This window comes from Paroedura picta, chromosome 9 (genome assembly GCF_049243985.1).
Source record: "Paroedura picta isolate Pp20150507F chromosome 9, Ppicta_v3.0, whole genome shotgun sequence".
Classification (NCBI taxonomy): domain Eukaryota; kingdom Metazoa; phylum Chordata; class Lepidosauria; order Squamata; family Gekkonidae; genus Paroedura; species Paroedura picta.
In genome coordinates, this window is record NC_135377.1 from 54453566 (window position 1) to 54471579 (window position 18014).

The 18014-nt window shown below is 39.9% G+C and overlaps 1 protein-coding gene across 4 annotated transcripts in view; it reads left to right on the forward strand.

The window, feature by feature from the left end:
• Nucleotides 1–18014, forward strand: part of DOK6 (docking protein 6) — a 195911-nt gene that overhangs the window by 91182 nt on the left and 86715 nt on the right. For all 4 annotated transcript variants that reach the window (XR_013234207.1, XR_013234208.1, XM_077352868.1 and 1 more), the window contains exon 3: nt 11751–11865. Coding sequence is in view for 2 of the 4 variants with exons in the window: in XM_077352868.1 (XP_077208983.1) it covers nt 11751–11865 (115 nt within the window). In the remaining 2 variants the exon portion in view is untranslated. The remainder of the gene's footprint in view (nt 1–11750; nt 11866–18014) is intronic.

Sequence of the window (18014 nt, forward strand, 5' to 3'; positions counted from 1 at the left end):
CGCCCGCTGGGGGGCGCAGCCAGCAGCAGCTGCACAGTGCCATGTTGAGGGGAGCCCCAGCCATGGTGGCTGCTAGAGAGCACCAAAGGTGATCCGGCGGCAGAGGGGCAGGAAGAGGAGCCCAGGAAGAGGACGAGGAGGAGCCGCGGCCCGGTATCGACTGATCCATGGACCGGGAGCTGTCCCCAGATCAGGGGTTGGGGACCGCTGCCTTAGACAAGTGCTTTCTACCCGTTTTCTTGACACTTGCTGTTCACTAGAAAATTTCTCCCTGATCTCCAGTTTGCCATTATGGGTCAGGGTGCTAGAACAGGTTGTTGCCTCTCATCTCCAGGGGCTCTTGGAAGACACTTATTTTCTGGGCTGGTTTTAGGACAGGATTTGGAACAGTGACTGCTTTGGACACTTAATGATACGTTTTCTGATGCCATTGATACAATTGACTATATTATCTTACTAAGCTACTTCTCAGCATTGTTCAGGGATGCCAGCCTCCAGGTAGGACTTGGAGAACCCGAGAATGAAAGCTCCTCTCCAGACTGCAGACTGCAGAGATCAGAAAGAGATGCTTGGGATGGGGTGTGTGTGTGTGTGCGCGCGCTGTGTAGCACTCCCTTCTACACATACTCATAGAGAGACAGAGAACACAGAAAACAAAAGCCTTCCTCCCTTCTCCAATTGCAAACTGTATGAAGCCCACAATCACCTCTCCATTTAAGAAATACCTGAGTGTCTTCCTCCTTGGATTATTCTGAGAAGCCATTGCCCAGAAGGTCCATATTTAAAGGGAAAGAATCCCAAAATAGTCAATGAGCAAGTTGAAAAAGACTTACACCAATCTCCTGCAACAGCTTCTTCTGCCTGTGCTCTAGCTCCATCTCTTTAAAGCAATGGCAATTTGTTCAGCTTGGTGTAGCAGTTAAGAGCAGCAGCTTCTAATGTGGCGAGCTGGATTTGCTTCCCTGCTCCTTCACATGCTGTGTGACCTGGGACTAGGTACAGTTGTTTTGGAAACACTTCTCACAGAGCAGTTTCTCTCAGAGTTCTTTCAGCCTCACCTACCTCACACGGTGTCTGTTGTGGGGAGAAGAAGGGAAGGCTAGTATAAGCCATTCTGAGACTCCTTTGGACAGGGAAAAGCAGTTTATGAAAACAAACTGTTCTTCTACTGGGAATGTTCTCCTGGGAAACAGTCCCCTGGGCCTCGTGGTGCTTCTGTGCCCCATGGACAGTTTCCCTGTCTTCCATGCCATTGGGCTTCAATTTGCTTTGTTGAGATGGGCTTGGAGAGACTGCAGCAAGACCAAGGTAGTATCTATGCAGAAAGGAAAAGTCTACGTCTTCCCGTCCCACCCACAGCAACACTACAATTGTAGAAAGCATTCATCCCTTATTGCAAACCACACATGACTTACTCATGAGTAAACATTCCCAGGATGGAGGCTTTCCTTGGCTGCACTGGGTCCCATAGAGCTGGCAGGGGGCCATTTCTTGGCCTCCTACAACCCCCCCCCCCCCATCTCCACATTGGATAATTTAAAGAGGCAATTTTCATTCTTTTTTAAAGGGTCTGTCTCCAGTTTGTAGACTGCAATTCTATTAGAAGTGTGTAGTGGCAGCAGTGAGAAAAAAGAAAGGTGATTGAGAGTGAGTGGAGTGAAGACTAGAGAGAGGTGAACTCCTTGTTGTGCTCTAGCAATTTGAGACCAAACCTGGCTGAATAAATCCCTCCCTGTGGTAAAAACAGGGCCCTTCCTCCTTTTACCACACAACTCTCTCTAGTTGCGTCAGTGGCAAAGAGGTCAGGCTACAGCAGCTGCACTGTGGTTATTGGAGTTCACTACCCTTTGAGTTTTCCAGGTTTGGACATTTTCAGAGTCCAGGAAGCATTTTCATATATTGATTACAGGAAAGATCATGTAAGATAAATAAAAAGGAAACTTATTACAGTAATTCTTTAAAATCTGTTCATACTTTTTGTTCTTTTTAGAGATAAATTTAAAATTTATCATTTGCTGATGGATGAAGTTATTAAAAATTCATTAGGATTTAAAATTAATCTGTATGCATATGCAATATATTCAAAACAAATTTATCCCTTATGACAATTAAACTAAAAGAATTTCCATATCATCAACCAATAAATCTCACTTAATTTGAAAGCAGGTGAAAAAAGAAACAACTGAAATGACTTTGACTGAAGTTTGCTTATTAGTGGTGATTAAAACAGTAAAAGCAAGCTTGAACAAAATGAAATTTTAACTTGTCAAGCATTATTAACTCTTTCCAGATACATTTTCCAGATTGTAAGCCATGGTAGGTCTTAGTCTTTGAAATAAAGCAGCCACTCTTTTGGATTCATTTTTGGTAAGAAAACAGCTAAGGCAAGCTTTGGATGGTCTCAAAGATTTGGCTTTCAAACATATAGTCATGCTTGTGCCAGACAGGAGGCTATCTGACAATATGCAGCAATACTAAAGAACCCACTAATATTTGGCCCCAGTTCCAGCACATATGCAGCATTTATCCTCACTGCAGTACAAAAGAAGGGAAGGGAAGAGACAGGGAGGAAACTGGAGACAGAATGGTCATAAAAATGTCAGGGTGATCCAGTCTAGATTTGAAGATGGGTTTTATCCTCCAGGATTAAGGAAGTTTCAATGGGTCATTCATTTTTTCACTGCTGCAATCAAGCAGTGAGGGAAGTTGACTGTCCATGATGTCCTCTCTGTATGATTCCATTGGCCAAATATTGTGGTGGAAAGGTGGAGAACAAATTATTTCTTCAAACTAGTGTGATCATTCTTTTTGTGCAACACTTTAATTAAAATCATTTGTCAGTGATAATTTGATACGATTCCAGAGGGTGACTGTGTTACTCTATTTTAGCAACTGTTATAATTTGTGAATCATATTTTGAGGACTTTCTGTAGAAGTCTGGATACCTATTATTTAATTGTTCAACTGTTTCATGAATAATCTTTGTGCTATACAGTACATTTATGACACAAAAATACATTTTTCTAAAGTCCTGGCAACAGAAATAGATATGTATGACTGTTCTGTATTCAGCTTCATTTTTTCAACTGAACTATTAGCCAGGAGAAAATACCTTCATTGGGTTGACAGCTTTTATGGATTAGGCAGTAGTTTTTCATTTCTGACAGCATTATTGCAGCGTTTTCAAGAAACAAAGTCCAATAACTTGGCTTGAAAAGAACTCTGCCTTATTTCTAGTGAAAGGTACTGAATGTGCTTCATTGGCAATCGTGGCATGCATGGACTCTGGAACTCTGAATGTATATTTAGGAATAGAACAATACCTGCTAAAACATTATAGATATGTTTCTAGAAACAGAACAATAGGCTCTACAGTGTGATAGGAGGTACTGTTCTATAACACTGTTCTGGTGGAGTTGTGTATACAGTGTTGCCAGTCCTTCCATATGATTGATATATGCAGGAGGCAGCAACCATCAAGGTGACTTATTCTGATGCTGGAGCATCCCAGGGAGACTCTCCAGGTTAATTTTCACATAAAGGTTTCTTCTGGAGAGATCCTTCTCTGTTGACATTTTAGTTCCTACTGAGGCTCTATTCCTCAGCCACACAGGTCTTTTATACGGGTAGACTGCATGGCCTATGGCTGGGCTGATCATGTGGTAGAGCCATGTATATGCTTCATAGCACAGGTGGTAGAAACAGGGTGCCTTCAGAATTTTCTTAAAAGAGAATTTGTTAATCCTTAATTGTATCAGATGAATATAGTTCTTAATAGCATGTAGCTCTTAATAGCATGTTACAATATCATGGCATATAGTTCTTAATAGCACATTACAATACAGTGTAAAAATGTAATGAAGCTCTCATATGAAGGGCAAAGTTAGAAAATCACAACCTACAGTCAGGCATCACACTAAGCAACAATTTGACACAAACATGGCTTTTATTCAGGCCTTCACTTTTCCTTTTGCTGTTTAAATCCCCCCCCCCCAACTCACACACACATGCACACATAGAGAATCACCATGCACCAGCATTCATGCATCATGGGATATCGGAGTTACTTTAAGACAAGAAGTTATTAGTTACACTCATTGGAGAGAGAAGTATTGAAATGACTACATGCACACAAGATGCAATCTCAGCAAATTATGGCAAATTACATCTTGGAGTAATGATTGAATGCAGCCCTAGTGCCTATCAACATTGGAACTGATAGTATTGATCAGGGGAATAGTTTATGTAGCAAAATAAAGCAGGACTCCACTGGCACCCTAAGTACTCACAATATCTATTATTTCACATTTCTCCATTTATGTAAAAATGTTAAGATCTTTAGCATAGTGTAGCTTCTAACATCTTGGGAACTAAGTTAACAGGACGGACTCAGAACATGTCTCTTATTGTATGGATCTGTGGGGAACTGGAAAAAAAATGTCTTCAGAAGGCATTTTATTTTGTAACTTCACCCTCCCAGCCACAATCCAAATTCGAGCCTTCCTGGATGGCAGTATATAATAAATAAATAAAATAATGAAATAGTTTTCTATTGTTCTTATTTCTGAGAGCTCTTTGCTTAGGATATACACCCATTTTATAGAAACCATCAAATTAGGCAGTGGCCCATAAAACAAAACTACAGGATGTGTGTCTGATTGTCAAGGCACTGCTACAAATTTGGAAAGGAAACTGAACTCCAGATGGAGTAAAACCAGAAGTAAAATTTGTTACTAAGGATGCTATAAATATCTGAGCTGGAGAATCTGCAACTCTTAGGTGCTCAGAATCATATAAAGCACTCACCGTAGGAATATAGAAGAAGAAGAAGAAGAAGAAGAAGAAGAAGAAGAAGAAGAAGAAGAAGAAGAAGAAGAAGAAGAAGAGTTGGTTCTTATATGCCACTTTTCCCTACCCGTAGGAGGCTCAAAGCGGCTTACAGTCGCCTTCCCATTCCTCTCCCCACAACAGACACCCTGTGGGGTGGGTGAGGCTGAGAGAGCGCTGATATCACTGCCCGGTCAGAACAATTTTATCAGTGCCGTGGTGAGCCCAAGGTCACCCAGCTGGTTGCATGTGGGGGAGCGCAGAATCGAACCTGGCATGCCAGATTAGAAGTCAGCACTCCTAACCACTACACCAAACTGGCTCACTTGAGCCAAACACCAAACTATACACTTGAAAATATATTTTTTCCAGATTCAGATTTCAGGAATGATTTTCATAGTAGTATTCAGGATCCCAAAATCGTTTTGGAATTCAAATTCAAGGGTTGTTTGTTTGTGGAGGGGGAAGAATTCTGAAGTTTTTCAAGTCCGTTATTCTCTATGGAAGGAACTCTTTCTGGGGGGACTATAGTGGCTGTTTTCAAACAAATGACACTAATGTTGCAGGAAACCTAGTCCTCCCCCCCCCACCACCAATCCTTGCTAGTGGCTAGGAGGGACTTTGCACTGTATAGTGTAAATTTAATATCTGTGACTGTCCGTTCAAATCAGGAAATGATCCACACACTAATCCTTCCTTTAGGTATATTTTTTTCCTATCCCTCTTTTCTGGAGTAAAAGTGATTTTATGTGAACCTTACATGAAAGTATGTAAGCTGTGACCAATGAACAGTGTCTGCAAACAGTAAACTGTGGCCCTGTTTTTCATTTTTAAAGTCCAGTTTCTAATTCTCATACTTACAGGAAGAAAAAAAAAGCCTAGAATTAGAATGTCATGTCAGTCTAAGAGGCCCAGTAACCAGGATTTGAACCTCTTTGGAAAAGTTCACTCAACATTTTTAGAATGTTGATTAACAGTATCTGGGATTTTTGTGCTGTATCTGGCAAGAATAATCTTCTGGTGAGAACAAACTGATTAAACTTTTCAACATGCCGGGAATTGTGGCCTGAAAATGTAATACCACCTGAGGCTGAGAAGCAGTTATTTTATATCTAACAAAGAAAAACTGTTGCATGGCAAAACAGATTATAATTTAATTGAATCCTTTTTACTGAATTTTCAGTTAAATTATATTTAATCTTAGAACAATATAAGAATTGCTACTTTTATTTTTATAAAAGGAAATTTCATAAATCATCTAATGTAGCAATATGCAGAACTATAACCATCAGACTTCATAATGAGCAAAAACAACCCTTTCAATAAGCGCACCTGAAAGTAAGTGAAGGGGCCTTTGCTGCCGCAGGGCAGGAGCGCCGAGAAGACGCTGCGGGGAAGTTGGAACTACATGTCCCAGCATCCTTTGCAGCCAGCGCAGGTGTGATGGCAGGTACGGGAGGGGCGGAAGCTGGGCTCCTTTATAAGGAGCTGCATCGACGGACCCAGCCTCTTCTCTCGCTCCGTGCCTGGTTAAAAGCCCACCCACCTCCCTTGAGTTATGAGCTATGTGGTTAATTCATGGTTAAAAAGAAGAAGAAAAGGGGGAAGAATTTGTGGTTAAAATGTTGTAATTGAATAAGTTGAAAAGTTGAAATTTTTTGTCATAGCCAGCGGTTGTTTGGCTGGAAGTGAAGGTTATGGTGGGTGCCCAGCTTGCGCGCTGGCATCCCTAGTAGATGGGGGGGCCCTTGAGGGGCTGAGCGGATGCGGAGCCGGTTTGGTGAGCTCGCATTTCCGGGTGGCAGGCGAAACCCAGCAGAGGCAAAAACGCCCGGCGGGTTTGCGTATAGTTGCTACCTCCCACATTTTTGCAGGTCATGGCCAGGAATATGCGTGCGCATGAGCCAGCATTTCCCGTTGAGGAAGACCTGCAGAATAAATTGAGGCTGCCTCATAGGTCAGCTGACCACGAGAAGGCATGTTTGCTTCCAGGCCGGGGGGCTACTCTCAATGAATAAAACGGCTGTGACCATTTTCATGCCATAGAACATGTGTGTAGCGTCCTTATTAGGTGCGACGACTAGGACCCTGCAAAGCAAAATCCATAATTCAGTTTTGCAATACCTTTCTGGCTCATGATGCATTAACCATGTTGCTCAGGAATAATTTTTTTTTATTACTCTCCCTATACTTTATCATGATGCACATCAGAGATGTGGCTCAGCTTAGTTTTAGTCCCTGTTGCCCTATATAGGTTATCCTTAGTTGTGTCCATATGTGATGGATACAGTCTTAAGCCTGCAGAACAGGATCTCTGATCTTGTGCCAATAGGATTCCATTGCTTTCAGGAGAGGTGTTTCAGAAGTGACCAGATGGTAAGTGTTCTCCCAAGGTTTGTAGAACTATTTTGTTAGCAATCAGAAATTACTGTGTATTACATTTAAAATATCCCAAATATCAATGTCTTCCTTGATTTGACTTTATTTTGCAGACTGGTTTCTCATACATGCACAATTATTCTTCAGTTTTAAGAAACTGATGGTGTTCTGAATAAACATCAATTAAGAGACCATCCAAACAGTCCTCAGATTGTCCATGGCTTAAATTCAGATAAAATCAGGAGGGACAGTTGTGGACAATGACACTTTATTGCAGGCATAGGAAAAAAGATCTTTGCCTTTCCAACAGGCAACATGAAACTCTTTAGGTCCCTCTGCTCTGGTAGTAATCTTACATTCAGGAGGATGTGGAATATCATGGTTCTGAGGAGGACGAGGAGGAAACCATAGGGCAAGGGTAGTCAAACTGCGGCCCTCCAGATGTCCATGGACTACAATTCCCAGGAGCCCCCTGCCAGCGAATGCTGGCAGGGGGCTCCTGGGAATTGTAGTCCATGGACATCTGGAGGGCCGCAGTTTGATTACCCCTGCCATAGGGAATGAAGCAGCTTCTCTGACAATCTGAGCTCCCACTATGCTCTCAAATTTCTCCAGAATTTCTACCCTGTATAGGGCAGATAGTATTCATTTGTCCAAATGGAGTTTGGACACTTGGCTGTTTGGGATCAGGGCCATGCTACGGGAGTGTTTTATGGTTAGGGTGTGTTGGTGGGAATGGGGGCATCTGGCACTATTCTGGTTGCAGGGACAGCAAGGGGATTTTATTTGTTTATTTATTTGTTTGTTTGTTTATTCCCCGCCACTCCCAAGGTTGGCTCGTGGTGGGTCACAAAATCCATAGACAATTTGAAACCCCCATTAAAACCTAAAATCCCATTACAATCATAGTAAGCTAATAGCATAAAAACATGGCGAGAAATATAAACCTACCCTGTTTAGGGGATGGGAAATCCAAACCGGGCAATGGACTCCTAAAGTTAAGCAGTCTCCATAAGGAGCATCAGCATGAGCAGATCTGTCCCTGCTGGGATGGCTCAAGTGGCTCACTGAGCTGGGCGTGTCTAAAAAGCAGGTCAAGGGAGGTTCATGCCTCCTTAGGCACCCCGGACATTCACCAGGTTGAGCACTCCCTGTGACAGTAGGCTACCAGAATGGGTCTGGTATCCTAGGGCACCACTAGGATAGTTTGGTATGAAGGGTCCAAGGATCCAGGTACGAGCTTCCTCTCCCCTTGCTGGCCAACACACCCAAAGGGTTAAAATGTTAATAAAGCTGTGGCCTGTTTTGCCCAAAAAAACTGCATGTGATTAGTTTCCTTCCTCCCCGAGAATGCCTGCCTGCAAGTCAATAACTACTACATAAATTTTTTGTGTCACTAGTTAGAATAGTCCCATTTTGGCTGCCTTGTTTAATATAAGGGAGTCATAGAGCTGAAGACATACAAAGAAGACAAAATATATCATCGTGGAAAAGAAGGACAAATTTAGGAATTAAAAGGATTTTATACAGGAAAGAAATAATAGAAGACGTAATTCAGACTATTATAAGCCGTATAAATAGAATGAAAGGAAGAAATCTTCTCTGTAAGGTTTCTGGATGTATCTTGCCACTGTAAACCTGGAAATCATTGCAAGATTATTTAATAATTTTCCAATTGATAAAAGTAGCCATGTAATAAAGGTTTTATCATCATCTGAAACCATGCTTTAAAAGCTCTTGATGCAGTTTATGGTCTTTACTACCATTCAGTTCTCTTTAAAATTATGATCCAATCTTTTATTTTCCTCTATTCCAGAAAGAGCATTTTCCTCAATTAAATTTAAAGGGGGCTATAAAATGGAGAGGGAGGGTTGTGCTCCTTCACACAGATATTCTTTTTGATTACCATTTTTAAAGAGAATCTGTACTTCAGAAGCATATATGGAAGGATGTTGTTTTCTCATACCCATATGCCTGTTATCAGGCATTCTTATACCCATTCCCAGTCATTGAGATAAGTTTCACATTTGCCTGAACTTTGCATTCCAGGAACCCTAAGGGAGATACTTCAGCTTTGGTTTAAAGAGAGGAGAAAATTCACTCCTGGAAGCAACCGGATTGTGAACTCTTCAGCCATAACCCACTGCTCCTATCACTGTTTCCTTCCTGTCTTCCTTCATGCCCAATTTGTAGCCCAGCTGTGCACTGCGCATTTGTTGTGACATCTCTCTGGCTCAGCTAATCCCTTAAAAAAAAAGAAACCTGCTAAATCCCAAAGCCTGTCCTATTGAACAGATTTGGGATATTTCTCTGTCCATCTATGTCACTGATTTTCTATCTTGTCTGCATTTAGTTGTATATATTTATTTGGACTATACATCTAATACTGAATGAGGACACTTACATTCATTTTACGAAATTCTGTTAGGTGTTTGTGAAGATGTGAGAAGGTATGGATGTTCAAATATTTTACTACATGACAGAAGAACAGCTATAATTTATTGATTTAGAGGTTGGGTGTTCATAGTAACAGTAAATTATATTTATATGATATTGTATCTGGAAGAAATATGTTATCCCTGTTATTTCTAATACTATATTATTTTGTAAAGTGTCAGAAGATAAATCCTTTCCCCAAATAGGATCTCTGTTTAGATGAGAACCCTCCCTTTATCTTCACCATAAAATAAGGGAAATACAAGGAACAATAGAACTTTAAAACAGATAATAAATACAGTAAATGTACCAGAAAAGCCGGATGCATACAGATAGAAAGCCCTGACACATAGCTACTTTCTTCCAAAGAATGTACATCTTTAGGTCCTTTTCCCTTAGGTAATAGAAGTAAGACATCTGCAATTATATAATTCTTATTCTACTTAAGAGAGAAAGCATCATAATTGCTTCCCAACTGAAAAACAGTCATTGCCTTTAGGGCAATTGACTTTTCCTCATCTTACCCCACCAGAGAAGGAGCTAAGGGTTCCCTGGTTCTGTTTTGCCAAGTACTGTTTCTTCTCAACCCAAGGGATACTGGAAAGCTACGAGTCCTTTTCAAGTCTGGCAAATGCAGCTTACACAGTGAAACATATAACTTAATTTGAAATTTATCTGCAACTGTGGAATTTAACCCCCCTGAACAATAAAATACCTTCTTTAAGTGTCAAAGGACACAGGCTTTCAGAGGATGCGATTCCAGCGGTGCTGGCATTTTATTGCTTTAAATAGTTCTGCAAACTGTAGAATGGATATCTCAGTCATTCTCTGTGACTTTTTCAAGTTATTAAGTGAAAATTGTCTGAGGCCTAAACAAGAGGAGGCCAAGGCCATATTACTGCTCACTTGGGTTTAGGGACATCCCTTTGAATTTAGAGAACCTGTTTCAATGTAACTGAAGGAGTTACATACATGCTAAGTCTCCCAGTCTCTGCTTATACCCAGAACTGAACTATGCTGGTCTTGGGGATGCCACCAGACTCGGACTTCATTTTCACATTCTCATCAGATCTGTATGCTAATTTACTGATATTCACTATAATCATTTATTTTCTTATTTTCTCCCTTCCTTGCAATTAAACTCCTATATTCTCTCTCTACCTATATAATATATAATGGTTGAAGAAATTTTGTTTCATTGTATCTGAAGAAGGGCACATGCATTTGGAAGCTTCTACCTTGAATAAAACTTTGTTTGTCTTAAAGCTGCCACTGGACCCCCAAACTCCAATTTTTTAAAGTGCAATTTGATAGTCCCTGGACAAAAAGTAGCCTTCTGCATAGTCAAAACTCAGTTTCATACATCCTCTTGTGAGTTCTCTGGGGAAACTCAGATCTTGCATAGACATCTGATTATGTCATAGTAAAGAGCTGCTTAGATCGGATGCCTTCATGTTTTGTATTTTCTATTATAAAACAAAACATGAGAAAAGAAAGGCAACAACTGGAACCCTAGCTGGTTTTGTTGCTCAGGGGAGGAAAAAATATCACAAAAAGGCTCATGACCCAGAGAGATAAATCTTGTGAACATGATAGATGCTACTAATAGCAGACAATTAATCAAATGTTGGCCGTTTAAAGTGAAAGAAGCCTTTATCAAAGCAAATATCTGTGACAACCTGTTTTGTTCATGCTGATGCCTTAAGGTTTTCTGGTATAAAAAGCTATTTGCTGCCGCTTTTTCAAGTAATCGTCCAGTTTGAGAACTGGGGCAAGCTGTTTATATTAGGAAGAAATGGGAACAGTGCATGAAAATATACAACTAGTTCATTGAAATACTCATGGAGTATAAGAAAAATAAATCATGTATGACACAATAGTTATTATGTAAACAGATCCATCATTTCGAACTGATCTCAGCTGTGCATATTTGCACACGTGCGCACACACACAGAAGGACATCCATCTTTTATTTTTCAGTCATTACCTAAGTCAGATCTAGTGGCCATCAGAAGATGTTCTGCCTTTAAAAACAGTCACATTTGAAGCTCTGTTTCTTACCCCGCTATTTATAATTCTGAATGAGTTTTACATCTCTTCCTTTTAAGGTAACTGAGTTGCACAACATCAAAAATATAACTAGACTGCCTCGAGAGACAAAGAAGCATGCGGTGGCAATTATCTTTCATGATGAGACGTCAAAGACATTTGCCTGTGAGTCAGGTAAGCAATTATTACCACATCTTCAGCCTGAGTAAATTGAGTTGCTTACAAAACAGTATTTCAGATCGATTAAGATACAGTCTTTTAATTGGATGCCTTATCTTAATGGGAATGGGCCATAACATATGGCTTAGCATGTAGAACTGCATGGGTGTTTTGTTTGTTTGTTTGTTTGTTTGTTTGTTTCGCCCCTTATTTTAAGAGTTACATTGGGTGCTTGTTTATTATTTGTCTCTGTCTGGATTTGCCTCCCAGTTGCATAAAAGACTCTTGAGATTTTCAGCTAAACTTCTAAACAATGCCTATGGGATGTTATTAAGACAGGCAGTGATGTGAATTCTCATTTTTACCAAGCATTGCTATAGGCACTTGCTGGGGTAGTAATAATCCCATCACTGAATGAAAGCAGCAAAAGGACATTCCAGGACATATCAGAGCTCAGCTTCAAATGGTTTGTGGTAAAATCAACTGTTCAGTGCTAAGAATATAGTTTTGAGTAGTTATCCTTTTCACACTTTGTGAAACAAGTCACTTGCCTATTTAAAAGGTAATCTTTTCTTAAAATGTAGTGCTCAGTAGAAATTTGTTGATCCACTGCTCCTTTGTTGTTGATCTTCCTCTGCTCTTTACAACTATGACTGCATAGTTAATATACACTATTGCTTAAACGTCAAGTAATGCCCTTATTTGTTGCTATATCCAATTGCAAGGGTTCAGTGTTGCTTGAAATTGCTTTGTTCTACTCTCTGCATCAGTGTAGTACAAAATCAGATTTTTAAAAAATAAAACACACTCTCAAATCGGTTGGTAGGTATGAGTATAATGTGTTACTATTTGGCTTGTTATGTTTGGTGAAATTTGGCTTGACTTCTTTGATATTATATATTAAATTAGCCATTAGCCAGTTTGCTAGATGTTTTAATTGTAGAACACATTCCCACCTGTAACAGCCTTCTGTGTTGGATTAACATCATTATGGCTTTTAGCCCTTGCTAGAAAAGTCTTCCTAACAAAATTGAGACAGAAGGGAGAAAACGTCCATTTTCTACAGGACATTAAAATTAATCCTTCACAAATAGTGCTGCTATTATTATTATTATTATTATTATTATTATTATTATTATTATTATTATTATTAATAATTATAATAATAATAATTATTATTATTATTATTATTATTATTATTATTATTATTATTATTATTATTATTATTTTGATGATTTTGATTTTGATTTATTACCTGCCATTCCCAAATGTCTCGTGGAGGGTTACAATAGTCTGAATAAAATCCCAGTAAAACCCCCATTAAAACCCCCATTACAATGGGGATGATATTTTCCCCCCCTTTGTCAGTCCCACCACTGTGTCCTGGTGTGGATGAGAGACTATAGCCTGTTTTTAAACAGAAACAGTGATGTTCATGGAAAAGTGGACACCCTTCATTCCAGTCTTTTTTCTCTCTCATAGTCCCTGCCTAACTTTGGTTCTTGTTGTCTATAGAGTGGATGTAAAGCAGAAAATTAATGCTTTACCAAGTGAGATAAGGCAGAAACACACCATGGGCTTTATCTTTCTCGGCTTGCGTGTTTCATTTTCTAACGAACAAAAAAGCCAACCTCTACATAACATGTGAAGATGTATATAATCAGTTTAGATGGATGGATAGATACACAATCTAACCTAATATATGCACAGTCCTGTTACTATATGCATAGATTGAAAGGTACAAACTGAACAGGCTTTGGGAGGATAATGCAGACAAGATATAGTCTGCTCCTAGATTTAAAAAAATGCATTCCAGAATCTAAATCTACCTTCTTGAAGGATGGATCTCCCCTGATTCAAATACATGCCCCTCATCTAGTAGCAATGAAGTTTTTCTAGGTGTCAGGTTATTGTATTTCAGTATTTGTATTATCATTTGTAATCTGACTGCTGTACTATCAGTTGCTTATTTAAACAAATTTCAAGTTAGATTTAAGGTTGCCAGATCTAATGGCTATGGGTGGGGAGGGTTCCCCACTTTCTGGACAAACCTAAACCATCCCCAAATTCACCCCACCAAACCCACCCCAACCCCAAAGAATGTTGCCTTTTAATGCAACTTGCTGACATCTCTCAGAAGTTTGGGGAGAGGTTTTTCCTGATTGCGAGATTGGCACCCCTCCACCCGGATATCTTCAATGAGCATATATCACTTCCAGGTTATGTTGACATGTTGGAAAGCTTCCGGAAAGCACCGCAGCTCCTGCCAACAGGATGAATGGACCTGGCAACCCTAATGGGACTATTTTAGTTTCATATCATAAAAATATAGGAAGAAATATTGTATTTATCAACATTTTCAATGAAATAAAAAGGTTTTCTTTATATCAGCTTTGCAGATGTTTGTATTTAATTGCTGACACTGTATTTCACAATATTTGCCATGCATTTGTTACAATATAGTTAGATTAGCAGCTTCGAGTGTGCATGTTTGGAATTATGCAATAGGAATTGCTGTATGAATGTGTCAAGGGGTCCTAGGCTAGACTCTGTGTGTTCCCAGGGGAAGCATACATAAGACCGTTTACGCACTGGAAACTTCACTACCCCAGCTCCCATGCAGGAGCACAACTTGGGGGCGGATGAGGTGCAACAAGCCAACTGCTCCCCCATGTAGGTGCAGTAAGAGGTGGGGCAACCTGCCATGACCAACCTTCAGCCCAGCATGAAACATACAGTGTGTAAGCAGTCTAAGAAACTTCTGTAAAATTATTTGTAAAATGTGTTAGAACAAATTGAATAATATCAATTTTATAATAGACAACACAAGTCTGTAAAGATCAGAATGTTCAGAAAACAATAAATGCTAGTGTAAGTATCTACCAAGGTGCAGTCTCAGGTCCAAGCTTTTCTCTATGATATAGCCCATTTGCAAGAAGGCAGATCATAGTTGTGGCCTTGTCCAATCAAAATTCAAGTTGGCTAGCTGAACTCCAACTGGGTTAGGAGATGACAATGAACCAATCTATGTTCTGACTAGAACCCTCTGGAAGATTACCTCACTACTCTTGACTCTCCCTCTCCTTGTTAGGGTGAACAAGTTCTCATGTAAAGCTAATTAGCCCATTCCATACTTCATCCTTGAAGATGATATGAGGCCTGTAGGCTGCTGAGCCCAATTATAAACACTTGCAAAATGGAATCAGTTAACGCTTGATGGGAAACTTCACCAAAAGTATCTTAGTCCTGACTGCATTTGAATCACACATTTATCCAAGAAAGTTTGGCAAATTATGGTTTCTTCTTCAGCCGACCTACAATATGAAGTCACAATTAAATCATGATAGGTAGACAGGTTGCAACTTTACTTCAGGTAAATGACAGGTAGTAGTTTATTGGGCTGTATATAATAAGAAGTGATGGTTTGCCATGACCAGGAGATTCAGGAGGGGAATCAGAGCAGAAGAAGAGATAGCATGGGCAAACCATTACATCTGAAACAGACTGATTGTTACCCAAAGAGGTGGTCTCCTAATTAGTTGGAGGAAATTAGCTTGGAAGGAGACAAAGCGAGAGGGGTTAACCAACGTTTACAGGGATTTTTCCCTTAAGAGAACTTTCAAAATAAACCCACCAGAAAAAATGTTTTTAAGAGAAATAAAAGGTCAACACAAACACAAACCCACTGAAACACATACAAAACTAGCTAAGAGGAAATCTTAGGAAATGGGGAAAGCAAATTTTTGGGAAGACTATTATTACCAGTGTATTGGCTTGTTGGGTTCTGCCAAGTTACAGCATTTTTCTCTACTTGTCAAAGATAACTAGGCCAGAGGAGGTTTCAGAAGTCCAGTGTACAAAGTCCGGCTTCCAGAAATCAATCAAAGCAGTTTCAGTAGTTCAGTGTCTGAAGTATGTGTGCCATCTATGCCCAGAAGTGTATCTCAGGAGACTTTAGAGCTGTATGCCTAGCTACTCTGGAACAGTTCTACAAAGACTCATCAGAAGAGGTTGTTTTTTTTTTCTTTTTTAATATTCCACTTTTCACTACCCAAAGGAGCCCCAGAGTGGCTTTCAAACATTTTCCCCTTTCTCTTCCCACAGTAGACAACCTGTGATGAGATTAGTCCTAGGTGAAGCAATAGGTTGTTGGGAGTCCCATTGTCTTAAATTATGCATCTCTCTAGGAACTTTAGCTAGCCATCCACTCTTACTCACAATTCTAAACTACATATCAAGGCATGTCTTTGGCTGACACCCACTTTGTGTCCATTTACGCCAGGCAGTGCATTACACTTACGATATCTGAAACAATATTGTGGAAAGGATGCAGCCCCCTTGGTTCCTACGCCACATCCCTAGTGCACACACACAAACATATGAACACACGCCTGTTTCCTGGTGTTTGGTGTACTGCAATTTCAAAAGCATATTACCTGCACTTCATTTCTGGTTGTTGTACAGTGGCCCTATTTTAGTCTGAGAAAAATATCTTTGTAAAAGTCATTTGCAAAAGCCACTTTGGTTCCTCTTTGGGGAGAAAGACAGATGGGGCCGGGGGAGGAGAGAGGGAGGGAGAGAGAGAGAGAGAGAGAGAGAGAGAGAGAGAGAGAGAGAGAGAGAGAGAGAGAGGTGAGCAATGGAAAATCCCATGACCAGGAACAAGCAGAAGGCTTTTCAAGCCTCCGAAATATGGAGACCTTTGGGGAAGCGTTGCCAACTGAGTTGAGTAATTGAGTAATTACTGGAGACATGGGGTGGAGTCTGAAAGGGATAGTTTGAGGAAGTTTTCTATCCAGTCCACTTTCTGAAGCTGTTGTTTTTTCCAGAAAGCTAAGCAGTGTTGGCCCTGGTCAACAGTGGGACGGGGATACCCCAAGGAAGTCTAGGGTCACTACTATCCAGAAGGAGACAATGGCAACCTATTTTGGAATGTCTCTTGCTGGAAAATATGTATGGCCCCACTTCCAGGGCAGCAGCATGAGTGACGGTTTGAGAGTATCATCTGTACATTCTTCCCTCCCACTCCTTTATGATGTTTTCTGGGGGGGATGTGAATTGTGAGGGTTTTGTTATTCTGCCAGATCATCTTCCTTTTTATCTTTTTTCTTCTGGTTTTTGATTTAGGATTATGATTTTATGTCTGGGGTTTTATTGGGGTTTTAATGGGATTTTATTCAGGTGTATGTGGTGGGCAATAAATAATAATAATGATGATGATGATGATGATGATGATGATGATGATGATAAATGCAGCTGCAGAAGGAAAAGCCAGACTGCTGCCCCCCTACTGCCCCAAAATCCCTCACTGCCCCTGTGGATCTTTCTATCTTCAACAGAGGGAAGCTGTGTTTTACATTTTATGTATTCATTGTGTGTTCCTCTACAGTTTCTTTCAAAGGAAAGACGTTATTCAGCCGTAGATGGCGACATAGTGAGTTTGCTCCAGTTTGCAAATGAATTTGCATCCTTCCGGATAAGAAGATTACCATGTATTATATTTTGTGCTTACATTAAATATACCTGTAATTTTTAGCATTTGGCCAGTGATGGATGCAGCATTTCAGAAAAATCCTGAAGTGATTAATCTATTTACAGGTAATATATACTGCAACTACAACATAAATACCCAACTGCAAGTGTGAGACCAAAAAGTGACAGAAAACAGAAAATGAAAAATAGACCTGGTATTTCAGGTTAGATGCAGTAAATTACCATGTTATTCATTGAAATCTCTCCAGACCCAGCTGCTCATACATCATCTGTCAATACTCTAAATTCCATATATAAATATATGTCATTTTTTGTGCTGTCTCTAAATGTACATTACTCTCAAAGGAGGCTGAAGCTGTACAAGTCACATGACTTGTGTGTGCCTCATACCTTCACAAATCCCCCCAAAGAGCTAACCTACATTCTAAGAAAAGGAATGCAGAACACAGTTTCAGACTGTTTTCTGCTATTATCGTAATATTGTACCATTGCTGAAATATTAAATTGGAAGCAGCTCACACTAACACAGTTACAATGAGTAATTTGTGAAATGTTTAAGAATAGCTTTCTAAGATTTCTAAAGATCCACCCACAATCTAATGCATTTATTCAGCATCATTGTGAATAGATTTTCTTTTGAATTGAATGGAAATAGCACTAGTATTGACTTG